Source organism: Caretta caretta, chromosome 7, assembly GCF_965140235.1.
Source record: "Caretta caretta isolate rCarCar2 chromosome 7, rCarCar1.hap1, whole genome shotgun sequence".
Classification (NCBI taxonomy): Eukaryota; Metazoa; Chordata; order Testudines; family Cheloniidae; genus Caretta; species Caretta caretta.
The window spans coordinates 12,911,541-12,928,321 of record NC_134212.1 but is presented as its reverse complement, the minus strand read 5'-3'; the positions used below and the strand labels follow the sequence as shown (position 1 = coordinate 12,928,321).

The window sequence follows — 16,781 nt, the reverse complement described above, 5'->3', positions numbered from 1 at the left end:
TGTGTCCCCTCCAGTAATGACTAGGTCATTTTAACTCACACCATGACATTCAGTTCAGTTCAACTGAAAATACAATTTGAAGTCAAACTGTTGTGCAGTGCTGATGAGTTACACCCCTAGAGGCTGCTGAAATTTAGTGATGAGTGAAATAATTCCTATATATATGCACCTGACCTTTGTGGCCAGTGTGTCATGAGGCTTAATTGGCTAGCTAGTGTATAGAGCACACCTCTCAAGAAAAAAGGTATCCATAAAAGCTGGTCAGTAAAAAGGAAACCCTGGGAGACTCCTCTCATGGATTTCATTTCAGAGTACACAATCAGGAAAGAATCTCCCTGAAAAGGAAGAAGTTCCATAGACTCCATGAAGTCCACCAAGGACTTCACTGTTGTTTCTGATTTTATGCAGAAGGTGCTCAGGTACTATGAGTAAAAGCAGCAGTATAAAACCAGAGACAGATAGAGATTGAGACAGGGAGAGAGAAACATTTTGTCCCCACAGAAAGATCAAGAGGTTCTGCTCCCTGTGTATCTTGGGGGATCTGCCCCAACACAGAACAGTTTATGTGGACTCTCTGTCCTGGCTTTGGCTCTCCTTCCCAGACTTTCTAAGCTTCTGTGACAGCACAGTTCCCATGAAGCCACGTTGCTAGGCTTTCCCCTATTTATAGCTGCCTTTAGATCACTTCTCAGGAGATGTTCCATGGCACAGAAGGAGGATGCCAGAAAAAATAATAGCCTTAGGCTGCATAAACTTTTCTACAGGGCTGGTAGACGGATGATGCATGTTCCCTATTGTCTTCTACCTCTGCACTCAAATGGCCAGAGATACTGCCAAGGAGATAGGTGACCACTCCCTTCCATGGCAATGCTGAAATCAGCATCTGGAGGGCCTCCATCACATGCAGATCTCAGCAGGACCCATTGGCCCTATGTCTGTCAAGTGCTTTGGGATCTTTTGATAGAGGAAGCTGTAGAAATGCAAAGTACTAAGACTGGTGGCATTGAATGAGCAAAACTGCTGTTTTAAACACAGTACAAAAAACTGCTATGACTTTTGTGAAAAATAAAAAGAGAAGGCATTCAAAAGGTGTTTATTTTCATAGCCTCAGTAGAGAAATAATAGTCAAGTCAAAGCAAATCATTTTCTGCCACCAAACACTCAATTCTCCTGAGGATGCCATTAAAAAAGCCTGTACTAACAGCCCTGCTGGCTTATTCTCTAGAGATAAAGCATGGTGAATTCTATTCAGCAAGTATCAGTGAATAATAAATGCTCTCCAAAGTAATATAGCTATGAAAATATGTACACAATTTACCCAGTTCCTTGTAAATTAAAGTATTTGGGGAATGTTTTTTAGTATTTGTACTAGAAAACTTAGAAGGTACTGATGGTTCAGTGGTAATATCTTGAACTTCCATGCTATTTACTCAGATTTGGTAATTAATTCCTAGCAAACAGGAGTTGGGAATGCTGTGGAACAAACTTAGTGAGTTAGTGGGGAGAACAGAAGTGCCTCATACCACTCAATAGCAAGTGGCTGGAGCGATTACGAAGTAGTTAGGGATATGCGGGACTACCACATCAGGATTCCCAGATTACAGGTGGTTTCTTGAGGTGACCCGCTATTAAAAGAGTCTGAAATCAGTTCTGAGGCCTGTACAAAGTCATCACATTGGGACATTATATCTCAAGAGGGATGATGGTTTGACACAATGTCATTATGTTGCACCATGGTGGTGCTTGGGCACAACATGATGACAGCCCTTTAAAATGTCAGAATGCTGCATTGCAAGGGCCTGTCAAACTGACTCACAACTGTGGCTAACTTAGCTCCACAGGAAGTCTTGGTTAGGAAGTCTTGTGGTTAAACAGAGAAAAACCTTGAAGGTTTCTTAGGGCTCCCTAAGAGATATGGAGGACAGTAGGGGAAATATGAGACATTCTGAAAATTAATAACTATAGCTTTCAGTTTCACTTTTTAGGCTGCTATGACCATGGCACACTAGAATAAATAAATATCATAGCATGCCGTATATGACAACCACCTTCATTGTTATACTGAGATAACATCTAATATTCTCTCCCTTCATTAAAATTTTGACTAATATTGCTGGCAATCAATCAATCAATCAATCAATCAAAATGCATTGAGCACCAATAATATTAACCACGAATATTGTAACAGTGATATAGCCTAAACCAGCCTGTACCATAATCCTATTCACTTATGCTAAGTATCCCATAACACCTTGCATTTGCTGAAGTAAGCATTTGGCACAAGCAGCTAGGAATCTTGTCAAAATCAAGATACATCTGTTCTGTGTCTTAGTACAAGCTAGGGATATACCTTCACAGATTATTACCTGGAATGCTAGTATCCAAAACAAAGGTAACGAAGGAACAGAAGAAAAGGTTAGGGAACTGGAACAAACTGATGAGTTGGATTTTAGTGCTGTAATTTATAAAAGCATTTAAATAATATCAGCTGAAATGTGTAACTTGGGGAATATACCTTCTGCATAAGGTGAATGCAACATCACTGCACGGGACTGTTCTTTGGAGACTGGTATCATATCAAACCTTTCTCCTGTACCATATTAATAAAACTGACTAACATTGGTTATTTGGTCTTGATTATATTTCATGAAGAAATAATGAACCAAAGTGTGGTCAAGCAACTGACTATGCAATTTATCAATAAAAAGAAACACAGCATTTCATTTGAGAAACTTACTTGGAACTATTATTTCGATTTCTTCTGACATGGCAGTTCCCAGTTCATTTGAAGCATAACAACGGTATTTCCCTTGAAAATCAGCTATGATCCCCTGATTTTGGATCACAAAGGTTCCTGAATTTCTGGATGCAATTATTCTGGGGTCAGATAGTAGACTGAATGGTTTCTCATCTTTAGTCCAATTAAAACTGAAAGGTAATATAAACATTAAACATAAGGCCTTGGAAAATAGTGTGCTTTAGTATAAGCATAATGGTAATCAAGGACCCAATCCTGGCTCATTACAGTGAATGGCAAAATTCCCTTTGACTTTTACAGTGCTGGATCAGGCCCCAAGGGAAATGTAGCTAACGTTAGCTATGGGGCACATCTCTCCTATTGAGCACGCTACCTTGAGATACATTGACTGTGACACAAAATATTAATTGAGGGCTGAAGGCAAGGACAATAAATGAAAGTCACAGTCTCAAAATACTGGCCACAATGAAAGAAACTACAGAATTTGGATTAGAACCAAAGCTATAGAAAACTTGGTGCTGTTCGTTGGGAGGGGTCCATACAAACAAACAATTTCACTGGTTCTGTCTTATGTAGATTTGAAAAAATTAGTTGAATCCACTGAATTTCCCTTGGTTTGCCACATAAACATGAGATGCTTCAAGTGGCCTTTGGTTTTGACACAAATCTCAATTTGGGTGTGATTTTGACACAAACCCATAACTTTACCTACCTTATTTACCCATACTCAATCCAAGCTGGTTTGAAACTGGGGCAGGTGCATTCAGAAGTTGAGTTGGTCGAAAAATTTCCAGTTGAACAGTTTTTCATTGGAAAAAGCAGTTTCATTGAAATCTAAACATTTTGCAGGAACACGTTTATTTTGAAGAAATTGTTGTCTCTCAACTTTCTCATTTTGTTTCAATAGTGTTAAGAACTAATTGAAATTATAAAGTAGAAAACTAAACACATCAAAATGAAATGTTTCATTTAGACTTTTAGATAATACTATGTGTAGAGATATATCTATCTCTCTCTATAAATTTTATACTATATTTTGATATTATTGAAACAAAAAGTTTTGATGGTCCCAAATCAAAATTTTGTGGGAAATTTTGACTTTTTACTCCAATGCAGAATGAGAAATAAAAAGTCAGAATGTCTCAGTGAATGGACATTCGGTTTTCTGACTTGCCCTATTCAGAATGTTAGGAAACCTTGGCAACAATTGACCTAGGCTGACCTTTCAGTTCGTAACCAAACATGAAACAGGGCAAGTTAGTTGTTAACATGCTGCAGAGCTTCAGTCAGAGCCATCTTGAAAATGACTGTGTCTTATTTAATATTAAAATGTCTCTTTAAAAAAAAAACCACCAAGTTTTAAACTTTGTTCACTTTGTGGAGTAATGAATATCAAAACTGTACAATCACAATCACACATGCACAGCGCTCCAGCTAGTTAATAAATAATTTAATCCATGTTGAACAAACAACCTGACTGGTAAAATTTCACAGAATATTTTATTACAAACCCCATAAATTCATATTAAAAATATTTGATGAAAAATATTATCTTGTGCTTATTTTGAGATAACTATTGTGATATTAGGCACATACAAAATATCAAATTAAATGTAAATGTGAATACTTGGCACTTGGTTTAATGAGTTTGGTATTTTCATGGGGGAGGGAAAGCTAAGCAGTGTGAAAAGTAAGTGGACAGCTGGTACCCTTTGATTGACATTACACAACTCATATCTCTTTTAATACTGCGGAGTCAGCCTTGTGTGAACCTGGGGATAAATGTAGCACATACTTGAGAAATGAAACATTTCCAAACAGGAAAAGGCATGTTAATCCCTATTCATGGAGCGAGTGGAAGAGATCAAGCAACAAAAGTTGGGTGGCCTAATGGGGAACACAAAGCTTAACCTATCCCCCAGATTCTAAGCTGATTAGTGTGCATCAATTCTCCTTTTCCCTGCCAAGTAAGAACAACGTTTAGGCAGCAGTTAACTGGTAGAAAAGGAAAACAAACTTTTGATTACTCCTCTAGTTTAAAGAAACACTTACGTGGGTTGTGGATTTCCTTTAGCTTCACATTTAATTGTAAAGTCTTCATCAAAAGGGTATGCAACTTGGGTCATGGATTGGTCTGTAATTGTTGGAACCTGTGCAACTGAACAGAGGACAATTTGATTAGATCAAGTACTATTCAAACCAAACTAAACACAGTTCAGATTATTTAAAGGGATCAAGGTTGCCAGACCCCATTACATTATCCCAGCAAACATTTCAGATTTATACATTTATACATATTCTCCTGATGATGAAAACACTCTCAGTATTCTGAAGTCAATGCTCCAAGTGTCTCAGCACCAAACGGGAGGTTGGACAGTGCTTGGCTGCAGCACTCCATGACATGGAGGGAGTATAATGGGATGGAGTAATTATATGGCTCTTGTCCTTCCCTCCTCAGACATTGATCTTCACCTGGAGCCTGATCCAAAGTCCACTCAAGTCAGTTAGTGTTTTTCCATTGATCTCAATGGGCTTTGTATCAGACTCCTGTAGAACAGTGATGGGGGCTGCATGAGCAGAAAAATTCTGCTCTGCCATTCCTATGTTCTCTCCTCTAAGGCATCATAACTTGTTCTCCTATCTGAAAGCATAACGCATCAAGAGGTTGCAACATAGCTGGTGTTCCTGCTTCCACGTCCCTGCATGGCTCCAGCTCATAGAGCCATAATAGAGACCACTGTCTCTTCCAACATAAGCTAAAGATAGCAAATGTGGAGGCTAACTTTCTAATGTTCATGACTGTACTGAGCTCTGATTTGTCTTCTGAGAGTTTGTAAGTGATTTTTTTAAAGCCAGGTGACTAAAAGAAAATACTTTCCCCCTGCTCACTCCTAATGAATCAAGCAGGTGGCGAACTGCAGATAAATCAAATATGTGCAAAATACATGCAGGTTTCAATAAACTGGAATATGGATGATTATACACTTCCCAGAGAATGCCATCTATTTCAGTAATGACATTTCTGAACATAGCCATTAATATCACATACATTTTATTGCCATTAGAAATGATGAGCTCTGACTCAGAATAGAAATATTCCCACAGAAGTCAGTCAATACCTACACCTTGCTTTTGAGAGCATTAATGTTTCATGTTTTCCCAAATTTACCAAGTTTAAGGAGGAGAGTAAATGAATAGACTGGCGTGTTTTAAACTACACATAGATACACTACATGGTACATCATTGGATCCATTATGGATACATAGAGTTTTCATTCATCTGTGGCATGAGTGCGCATTGTTACTATGCAAACAGCAAATCAATGATGTTTCACTGACTTTTCTTCTATGGGAATTAAAGTGTTGAGTAAGAGACACACAACAGAGAATGTGCTCTGCACTGTAAGCTGGGATAACAGATCATCACATTGTTATACACAACATGAAAATTAGCATGTTCTCTGGTTTCATTTTTAAGTCGAACAGGCCATGAAGCTCAAAGCTCAAACAAAATGTAGTATCTTGCTGCATCATATCATGCTGAATCCCTTGCATCTCTGCTGTGTCCACCCTTTCCCACTAGCTTATAAATATTCAGACAGAATTCCTTTTTATTAAAATATAAAATGCTCTATTCAAATAAATTAAGACACAGATGGTTCCCAGAGTTGGTGCTTACATTTTGGTGAATGCACAAGGAACCTGTCCCATCCTTGGCTTCAAATGCAATCTTGTACATAGCTGAGTGCAAGGACTCCTCTTGGCTATCCACTGGGGCTATCCACTTCCGAAGGAAGGAGAGGTACTGCCTCCCTGCACTGGTATGTAGAGCTACCCAGCCATGGAAGGGAGTGTATGTTGAAACTCCTAGTAAGTGTACTCTTCCATAGCGCTGGGATTGCTGGGAGGCACGGGGTCATTCAGAGTTCTTTCTGGGGCCTGGCGGGGGGTGCCCTAAAGTGGGCCAGTGCCTTAAAGTTACAGCTGAGACCTAACATGTTTTGAAACTACTTACAGGACCCTTCTGGCTGCAGTGTCTGAGGCACAGATCCCCAAAAGGAGTTTAGGGGCCTAACTCCCATTGAGGTCATGTGAGTTAGGCCCCTAACTATGTTTGAGGATCGGGCCCTGTATGCCTAGACAAAAAAGGCCAGGTTTGTTATTTTTTTTATGAATAATTGGTGAGACAATTCATCTAACAAAAATATTAATGGGATGAGATTTTTTCCAAAAGAAAACTGTAGTGTGTAATCACCCTTATTTATTTGCCTACGATGAAATGTAGTTTGGGGCTAAATCTTCCACCCTTGCTCCTTTAGTCAGCTCCATGGGATTGGCCTTTTATGAGGTTCATTACATATTGTACACATGCACTGAAGAAGAACCAGCTATGTAAAATATGCCGTTTGATGTGTACCATGGCCAGACATGGTAAAGTAGGTGCTCCTGCAAGTGGCATTCAAATGATGGGAAATATTCTCCTGGGATAAAATTATTCGGACAGATCCACATATGTTCCCTTTTGAAAATGAAACAGCAGGCTGCATATAAATAAATAAATGGATATGTATATCAGACCAATTGCAGAAAGAACAACAGCCAAAAGGAGAGATTTATGCAAAGGACGGAACTGAAACTTCTGAGCAGAACAGAGGGTAGGATCTCAAAGGTCAGTGATGTGCTATCTAGATAAGTTCACAGCAGCATCTAAATGGGCCTGAAGAAAGTAAATTACAATTGTATCATGTATAAACTCCCAAAACGCCATGTTAAGGCAGAATAAAATTCATAACGGAACACCTGAAACAGGGGAGAAAGCAAAGTGGTTTTCAGGGGAGAAGAAAGCAGAGTAAATAGTAATAAATAGCTACAGTAAATAGCTACAACTCACCTGATAATGGTATTTCAATACCTTCTGCCAAATTTAATACAAAGAAAAGCAGACATATGTTGATCCTTTTTGTGCTTAATAGTATCTCCATCTCTCTTCTGTAAACAGGGAGTCCAAACAGAATGAAAGAATGTTTTTCTCCCACCTTCAGTTCAACTGAGATGTAAGGATGTGAACTTGCAAATCTAGTAAAGAGGAGAAAGCCATATTAGCTCACAATATTAACTTGGCTTTAATGAGGTTAGTAAATTAAAGCAATGCTCAAGGGTTCAGAGCTAAAGCAAAAATGTAAACATATTAAAGGTGTATTAAATTGTACAGTTCCCCTCTTTGCTTCTGAAAGGTACTATAATAAAACTATAGCAACAGAAAAAATATAAGCACATTAATTATACCACAGAAATTTGATTACTTTTTGCTTTGATTTTGAGAGCAGGGATGGGTATATTTGTAATCATTCCAGTTCATAAATTTTTCTAATTAAGAATAGTGCTAGTTGGAAAGCAGAGTAACACATCTAATGAGAGAGATTCAGTACTCCAATGACCCTATTCATAAATCTCATATGTTCTTTATCTTTCATTTATGCTTAAAACAGGACATTTAAACAAATTTGATTCACTACTAAGGACCATCCTATGAAACCTTTGCTTTTCTTCCATAATCCCAATACGATTATATTACAGCTTTACACACACACCACCATTATCCATCCTAGGGTTATATGTTAAAAGGCAAAAATGTCAGGAGTCTGCCAAAAGGAGAACATTTTCATCGCTAATTAGCATTTAACTGCTATTCACAGAGGAGTAAAAAGAGACAGTTCTGAAAATGCAGGTGTATAGAAAATTCTGATGGTCAGTAGTGCTTGTGGTACCTCAACTAAATATTAACCAACACCAGGCTGATATGGTTTTTTTTAGCTATCTATGTATCTCTATCTGTGGTATTTATAGGGTACCAATCACCACTATATGCCAGATATCAAATATCAACATTACTTAGACAGGACAATTTTCAGGCAAGAAATGACCAAGAACGAGGTAAAAGCCAGCTCAGGAACCAGCAGCAGCTCACTGCCAAACGGCAGGAAAGACAGATAGCCTATTTCCCCTGCAGAGGTTTCCCCTATGTGGAAGAAGCTGACAATCTGTTTCCTCTCTTACTCAAAGAGAGATGATAGTGAAGAAAGCCAACCAGCCAGTCTTAAAGCGCCCAAGAGGGAAAAGGGGCATAGCTGACTGACCTGCAACACCTGTGGGCAGGTGTCATAAGCCATTGGTTTATAACAGGTTAGGAATTGTGGCGAATTCAGCAGCTTTGTAAGGTTCTGACTAAAAGCTAGGTGGAAAGTAGAGATTTTGACTGAGGGAGGGAAATAATTTGGAAGTGAAAGTCAGGGAGTTTGAATGCTGGTAAAATGAAAGTGGAAACAAAATTTACAAGATTCCTGAAAATCAGAATTGCTGTTTCACATTTCAAATAATCTTTGAGAATTCCCCAGTTTATCAGCAGCATGAGAGAGACAAAGGAAGAGGCTGACTGATAAGCCTCATGCCAAAATCCTCCAGTCTCACTCTTCCGCAGAAGAGATCCACTTTTCAGAGGATGTGCTGAATTCAAGAAGTGCCAAAACCCGAGTACCAGAATAGTTGCAAGATGCCCAAAAAAGGTCCAGAACAAGGTCCCAGAGAATTCCGGCAGGACTTGAACACTGCCACTTTTAAATATTTATATGACAAGGGTTTATATTACATCCACTAACTGGTCTTTCCAGGGACTTATTTTAACAATCCAAACCATTGAGAAGCTTCAACAAGCCACCATATTTTAAATCAACATGCCACAAAAATCTCTTATTTCTTCTCTCAAATGTGAAAATTTACTTCAGATTACAGGGGCTTACAGATTACAGCATGAGCAATATTAAGTCTTGTGTTAACAGCCGTAAAATTTGATCACTTATTGTCCATTGCAGCTAGGAATGGAATCTTTAAATCAGTGGAAAGAGGAGATTCCCATCTTTCCATTAGGACCTACAGCACCAGTCTTTAGGCCTGGAAGGCTCAAACATATTGAATGTTGAAGTTTGACACTTTTATGCACAAAGTTATTTTAGCTATATTTTAGAGGAGTATTGAATGTGCTATTTCTGGTTTTCATCTCACTTACACTGGTTTTACACCAGTGTAATTTCTTTGACTTCAAATGAGTTACTCTTCACCCACACTTGAGTAAGTGTGAGGAAAGTCAGGGTCATTATTTTCAATCTCTCTTCCTACTACAGTTGGACTTGCTGAAGTAAGGGTGCCTGTCTTTACTGGTGAAGAAAAGTGATGTATTTAAAGGGAAAAAAAACCTAGAATTTTCTATACAGATTCTCCTCTTTAGACCTTGCATGATGCCAATAAAACAAGTGCTGGTGTGAAGCATGAAAGCTTTATCAACACTTGTCTGAGGTAACCTGCACAGTTAATTCTAGGTTTACCATCTGTAAGTAACACAGTCATCTGACAATCAGTGCGATCAACCCTTTTATATGTCACCACATCATCATATATTCTATATATACAAGGTACATAGTCCTTTCTTAGGTTGCGACAGTCTCTCAATGACTGCCCAACACTTACCTATGCAGTGTCAGGTTCTCTTATGTTCTCTGCCCTGCTCATCATTGTCTGACTTGTGCTTACAGGCGATAAAATCAAGACCTTTATAAGTGCTATTTATAACTAATGTATGCTCTGCATACAACTTCGGTGGTCAGAGGAACTGCAGTTTACACTGTGACAAGGCATCTCCTTTGCCTCATGGGACTCAGTGATAGGGGAGAGGGGGCTGGAGTAAATCATTCCCACTCTCGAGAGCTTTTATTCCTCACTCAAGTTTATTTTTCAATATTTACAAGGTTGGCCTGGGGTAGGCCCACGGAGTACTCTTCAGCCAAACAAAAAGAAACACGTTCATAACACAAAAAGGAAATACCTTTCCTTGCCCCCTCTTTGGGGTGTTGCCTTCTTATGCTGGCCTCTGGATTCCAGTCCTCCCCAAACTGTCCATTAGCTCAGTTGATCCCCCCATAGGGAGGAAAGCAGCCTTCCACCCAAGAGAAGCCTTTTCTCCCAGCTGCCACTAGCCCTTCTGCAGCTTCTCTCTTCTTTCTTTGCCCTCTCTCTCACACCAGAAAAGGGGGAGGGTGTTTAAAGGTCACAGCCCTTAATTGAGGTAACTTCTTTTCAGCTCAGGAGGAAGAGGGCCTTTACCATTCTAGGGCTGATATATCTGCCTTCCACCACTCTGTGGTAGCTCTCCGGTCTGACTTGGTCACAATGCTCACAAACATCTAACCAGAGAGTTGCTTGCCAGTTGTATGTTACTGGTAACAAACCCCAACTTTTGCATATAGTGCTCTCAAGGTCCAGTATCCATAATGACAAACTCATTGACATCTGGGAGAATGTCCAAAGTAGAGGAGCCAGAGTTGCAGAAGCATACTGAGGTAGCATGTTGGGAGGGAGACATGGAAAGGAGGTGTCCCTTTATCTGAACTGTATCAAATCTAATCGAGTTTCAGGTTAAATCCAAGGAAGATGCTAAGGTTTAGGTGGTTTCCGTTAGCCCATTAGCTCACCATACTACTCTTTATAGAGAGACAGACAGCAAGGTTTAGAGTGCAGACATGATCTTTTATCATGACTTGTCTCTCTCCAGACCACTATAATTAGTTGCAGAGTAACAGCCGTGTTAGTCTGTCTTCGCAAAAAGAAAAGGAGTACTTGTGGCACCTTAGAGACTAACCAATTTATTTGAGCATGAGCTTTTGTGCTCACGAAAGCTCATGCTCAAATAAACTGGTTAGTCTCTAAGGTGCCACAAGTACTCCTTTTCTTTTTATAATTAGTTGGTTCATCTAGCTCTCTCTTTCTCTCTCTTCTCCTGTTTTGAATACTAATGCAGAATGCTGCCTGCACCAGCACTGGGAACTAGTGAACACACTGAGATGGATGGTGCTACATTTTCTTGAGGCAATACCCAATTGCAGCTGTGTTGAGCCCATTGTCATTTTTGTTTTTTGTTTTGTTGTATGAGGTAAAACCCAGCTGAGCTGTGAATTAAGCAACAGCGTCTTTCAGGTGTATTTACCAAGTGATAAGTATCTGGCAAGATACTCGATAAGTGTAACCCATCAACAGGCAGAGTAACAGCGACATTATTTTAGTTGTGCTGTGTGTGGTTTCTATCAAACTATTATGACCAAACTGCTTCCCATCCTTGTAAACTCAATTCTGATTTCAGTCTGGGAGTGTGTCTGATCTCAAGGCTTATCAGACCTTCACATATAGGAAGTAGTACACTAGGCTAGACTGTCACTATCTTTATACACTCACACAAGGAAGTAAAGGAGCATAGAGTGTCCCCTGCCACTTTTTCAGGGGAGCTACCCACACCAAAGGGTGCAGGGAAGGAGACGTAACGATGCCACTTCCTCACATCCCTGCACTGGTTGGGTGGGGAGGGATCAGAGGAGCTTAGGAATGGGCACAGCCTTGGCTCCATCACCTCTCCAGTGTGCTGGCTCACGTACCTGAACCGACATGCTGGGTGCAGGCCTAGAGCAGGTTCCTTCTTCCCCAGAGCAGGCGGGGGAAGATGGGGAGGCAGGTTCTGACTCTCCAAATAACAGTAGGCTTCCTGGGTTGCTCCTGGGGCAATGTAATTGCCTTGCCCCTTGCTTAAGGCAGATTTCAAAGTGATGACCTAGTCCTGGGTGAGGTTCTCCTTAGGGGTGAAGAATTTGACTCTGTTCTGCTGTCTATTTGCAGCCACTCTTGCACAGTAGCAGGTGTCAAGTCTAAGAAAGGATCAAGAGCTAAGTATCTCAGTGTGACAGGGCTAGCTCTTAAAAGCACGTCTTCTCAGACATGCCCTTCTCAATCTTTGCCAGGCCCAATTCTGCACTGAGCTCTGAACAGTAAGATAGTGGTCAAGCAGGGAGGTTAGGACATATGTCTGCTCAGGGAGGGAGCAAATGATTCACCTTACTAAAGCTGCCAAGTAGACCAGGCTGCCAAGTATTAGGCAATTTGCATGGATGTCGTGCAGTAAGCAGCCCTGTCATGTTTCAGGCCCACTGCTAAGCTAGATATCATCAGCCCCTCCCCACCTACCTTCTAGCACCCACCAACCTGAACACTCCAGTATCCATCCACCTAACCTAGCAATCCCTGAAAACTTCCAGGTCACGGAACACCCATAGAAGCCCTCCAGCTTACCCACAAGTATTGTGCAGCACAGTGTCTGACCCCCACCATAATCTGTCATATGCAAATTATTTGTAAATGTGAAGATTAGCTCATTAAATAATTTGCATAATATATCACACATATAGCTGCACAAAACTGGCAGCTATGTGCATGGTTTTGGTCATTCTTGTGCCAAAGTACAACAATCTCATGCTGTTTGCAATGTGCCAAGCAAGGATTTGCAAAATCTAGGACATGGTCAAATTAACAGCTCAATTCACCGAGCTGGTAGCTAGAGCAGCCCCAAAGTGCTTGCCTTGGAAATGTGTTTTTGTCAAAGTGGTGTCATGCTACCCTTTTTCCTTGTGATGAGTTTTAGGCAGGATTATGCACTGAAGAGGCTGAGGAATCCATTGGGGGAAGAGGAATCCATTTTGTTACAACAGAAAAAAGGGCTAAATCCACTAGAGCAGATGTTGCCAACCTGTGGCTCCGGAGCCACATGCGGCTCTTCAGAAGTTAATATGCAGCACCTTGTATAGGCCCCGACTCTGGGGCTGGCGCTACAGTCACCAGCTTTCCAATGTGCCGGGGGGTGCTCACTGCTCAACCCCGAGCTCTGCCACAGGCCTGCCTCCACTCCACCCCTTCCCGCCCCCTCCCCTGAGCGTGCTGTGCCCTCACTCCTCTTCTCCCCCCCCCTCCCCCCGAGCCTCCTGCACGCCACAAAACAGCTGATTGGGAGGTGCGGGGAGTGACGGGGAGGTGCTGATCGTCAGGGCTGCTGGTGGAGAGGAGACGCTGGGAGAGGGAGCTGATAGGAGGCTGCTGACGTATTACTGTGGCTCTTTGGCAATGTACGTTGGTAAATTCTGGCTCCTTCTCAGGCTCAGGTTGGCCACCCCTGCACTAGAGCTACTTTTCTTCACAACAAAATACAATATGAATGCTCTGTATAGAAATTATATATATTCTATGACTTATCCTCTTTTCTGTCTCTCTCTATTTTCTCTTTTCTCGGCCTGAGGCTTCAAGCAGGTAATCTGAATTCATTTCCGATAATTATCCATAGTTCTTTACCTGCAATTCATTATTTATTATGCTGTTCAGTTAATAGTAAATACTGATTGCTTTAAGGACAGCTCATTTGTTTGTTTAATGAGATGTCCTTTACTTAGAGTGAACAAATCTTTCAACATAACCAGTTTTATTCAGGAACCATGCAGTGTCAGATTCCTGTATTGTGTCTGACCCTTTCCAAAAGCATGTAGTAAAAATATTGGGCAATCAAACAGGAGAGAAAATATTACATTTCCATTTGTCTCCTAAACCTAGGGAACAATTTTCACGACATGGAATTACTGTATCAAAATAGTTCATAAATACGAAGAGCGACCACCAAAAAAACTCAGATTACTGCTCTATAGCTACCAAATGAAGTTATATTGTGCAGCTAAATACATCATCAGCCCAGCAATTTTGTGTCCTCTTAAAATGCTTGAGTTTCCATTTCTGAGTAAGTTCTGTACAGTACAGCCAATATTAATGAAACTACTGGATTCCCAAAGCCTAGTAACGGTTAATTTCAGAGATGACCTTTTTGTTAGCCAGGTTCAGATTTAATTTACCAGTAATTTATATATTAAAAGGTTTATACATAAAAGTCATTGGTAATTAGAAAGTACAGCCTTTGGGCATGGCCCCAGACACAAGATGGGAGAGTAACTCTCTCACTCTCACACACTCACACACAAAGCAGCTTTTGGGTTTTAGAAAGGAAGTTGATTATTTAGTTATACAATATGTGGAAAGATACAGGGACTATATACCACAGGAGCTTAATGAGCTACTGTTGCTCTTTCTTAGGCATGACAACAGACAGACGAGATGAAAAATGCTGCTTCAGCCAACATTTGTCCACGCCACAAACCAGTAGCATTCTCTGCTCGAAGGAAAACTGGTGCTGAATTTCAGCTATGGCAAATACAGTGGCACAGCTGTGCTGGGAAATCACACACAGACTCTGCCTACACCGTGGCTAGTTTTAGAAGACATTTTTCATATATGTCCTCCTCATATCTTTTGGGTATCTCTTTGTGACCCCACCAATGTTGGGATCCCCTCTATGGGGCCCCAACTACCATTTACCTCAAATCTCATGTGCTTAAGGAGAATAGTCACAGAGCACACTAGATTTGAACAACCTCTTAGAATGAATTAAGGACAACTGTTCCCTCTCCATGGCTTGCATCCTCAAACAGTCACCTCCTACCCCCAGCCTTCTCGCTCTTGTTCTATTCCTCACTTTAACAAAAGAACTCCTCTGCCTCCATTCCCTCCACAATTCCCCTCATGAAGTGCCTGAAGTATCCTTCTGCTCCACTCCACGCATCAAAATGGTCTAATTGTCCCACATTCCTTGCACTTTGCACTGCCACTTGTTCTGCCTCTCAACTGACCTCTGCCACACACTATACAATGTTGGTCCTGCCCCAATCACTTTTTCCCCTTCTCTGCATGATTTCTGGCCCGAGGTTAACTGAGAACTAACAACAGGGGGAGCGGGTCATGTTTGGTGAACAGGCTGGGGGAGGAGGGGAAAAAGGCCTCATGGATGAACCCTGTTGTGTGAAAGGTGGTGGCAGGAGGGATAAATCTGGTCTTGAAGACAATCCAAGTGGTTTGGATCATTTCAGTAAGTCAAGAAGTTTGGATATTTACACTGGGCAAGACTTTCCCCTCACTGGTTCACAAACTAGCTGCTCAGAACAAGTATATTTAAAGCCTATAATTCAGGGGGACACAGAGCTTAATTCTACTGATAATGACCCCTATTCAAAAATAGTCTCCACAGCAGTTGCTCCATAGGCCTACTTCTCTCCCCCACTGCCAACCCTTCTAGTGAGTCTGAGTAACTAAAAATAAAATGTTAGACTTTCTGCCCGACCACTACTCTCCATGACTGGGGATTGGGCCTTTTGGAAAAGAGAATTCCATTGAGTATGTGTAGGTCATTAGACTGGCATTTTTTCCATGCAGTGAGCAGGTGAGATTTCATGTGTTCACCTGTGAGCTCCCATTAGCTTAGAGACAGAGAGAGAGAGAGAGATTTATGCTAACGAAGCACTGGCTGAATTGTAATGCAACAGCTGAAAGGATTTTACTGTGTTCTGTAGCTACAATATTTAAAAAAAACAAACATTTGGCAAAGGTGGAAGGTGAGCTCCATGCGGACTCTTTTTCTTCAGCTGTCAATATCATAGGGACCATTTCCCGTGAAAGCTTTCAGACATCCCAATGTCAATGTTAGGGAAAAATAACCTTCCCTTGACACTATATCCAATGCCTATTTTGGATACTGCCAGTCTTCTGAAAACAATTCACTGTGCAAATGCTCGTGGAGGTTAAAATATTCCCCTAAAGCAGAAATATAGTCCAATGTGTGAGGCAGAGAACATATTTCCATAAGCACCAAGGATCCTCTCTGTCATTCCTGGAATTAAGTATTTAAGTGACATTTTTTTTCTTTTGGCCACTGATTTCTCGCTAGATTTGGAGCCAATCTAGAGTCAATGCATGACTTAACCCTTAGAAAACCGTTTTGCCGGGTGGCCCTATAAACTCCATTTGTCTCCGCCTACATCATAGCAGTTTTCAGAACAATTACCCAAACAACATTTTTTTTAAGATTTAACAAAATTGGCACAATAAATTTAGAATATATAAAGATATTATGTTTTCTATATTTAAACAAAAAATTACCACCCTTTCTTATTATAGATTCATAAATTCCAAGGCCAGAAGGGACCATTCTGGTCATCTAGTCCAGAGGTGGGCAAACTACTGCCCGCGGGACCGTCCTGCCCGGCCCTTGAGTCCCGGCCGGGGT

At 40.8% G+C, this 16,781-nt stretch overlaps 1 protein-coding gene across 13 annotated transcripts in view; it reads right to left on the bottom strand.

Moving 5' to 3' along the window:
- CHL1 (cell adhesion molecule L1 like) overlaps positions 1 to 16,781 on the bottom strand; it is a 195,929-nt gene that overhangs the window by 74,933 nt on the left and 104,215 nt on the right. For all 13 annotated transcript variants that reach the window (XR_012669187.1, XM_048857096.2, XM_048857094.2 and 10 more), the window contains 3 exons: positions 7,650 to 7,834; positions 4,811 to 4,916; positions 2,738 to 2,928 (listed from right to left, as the gene is read on the bottom strand). Coding sequence is in view for 12 of the 13 variants with exons in the window: in XM_048857096.2 (XP_048713053.2) it covers positions 2,738 to 2,928; positions 4,811 to 4,916; positions 7,650 to 7,740 (388 nt within the window). In the remaining variant the exon portion in view is untranslated. The remainder of the gene's footprint in view (positions 1 to 2,737; positions 2,929 to 4,810; positions 4,917 to 7,649; positions 7,835 to 16,781) is intronic.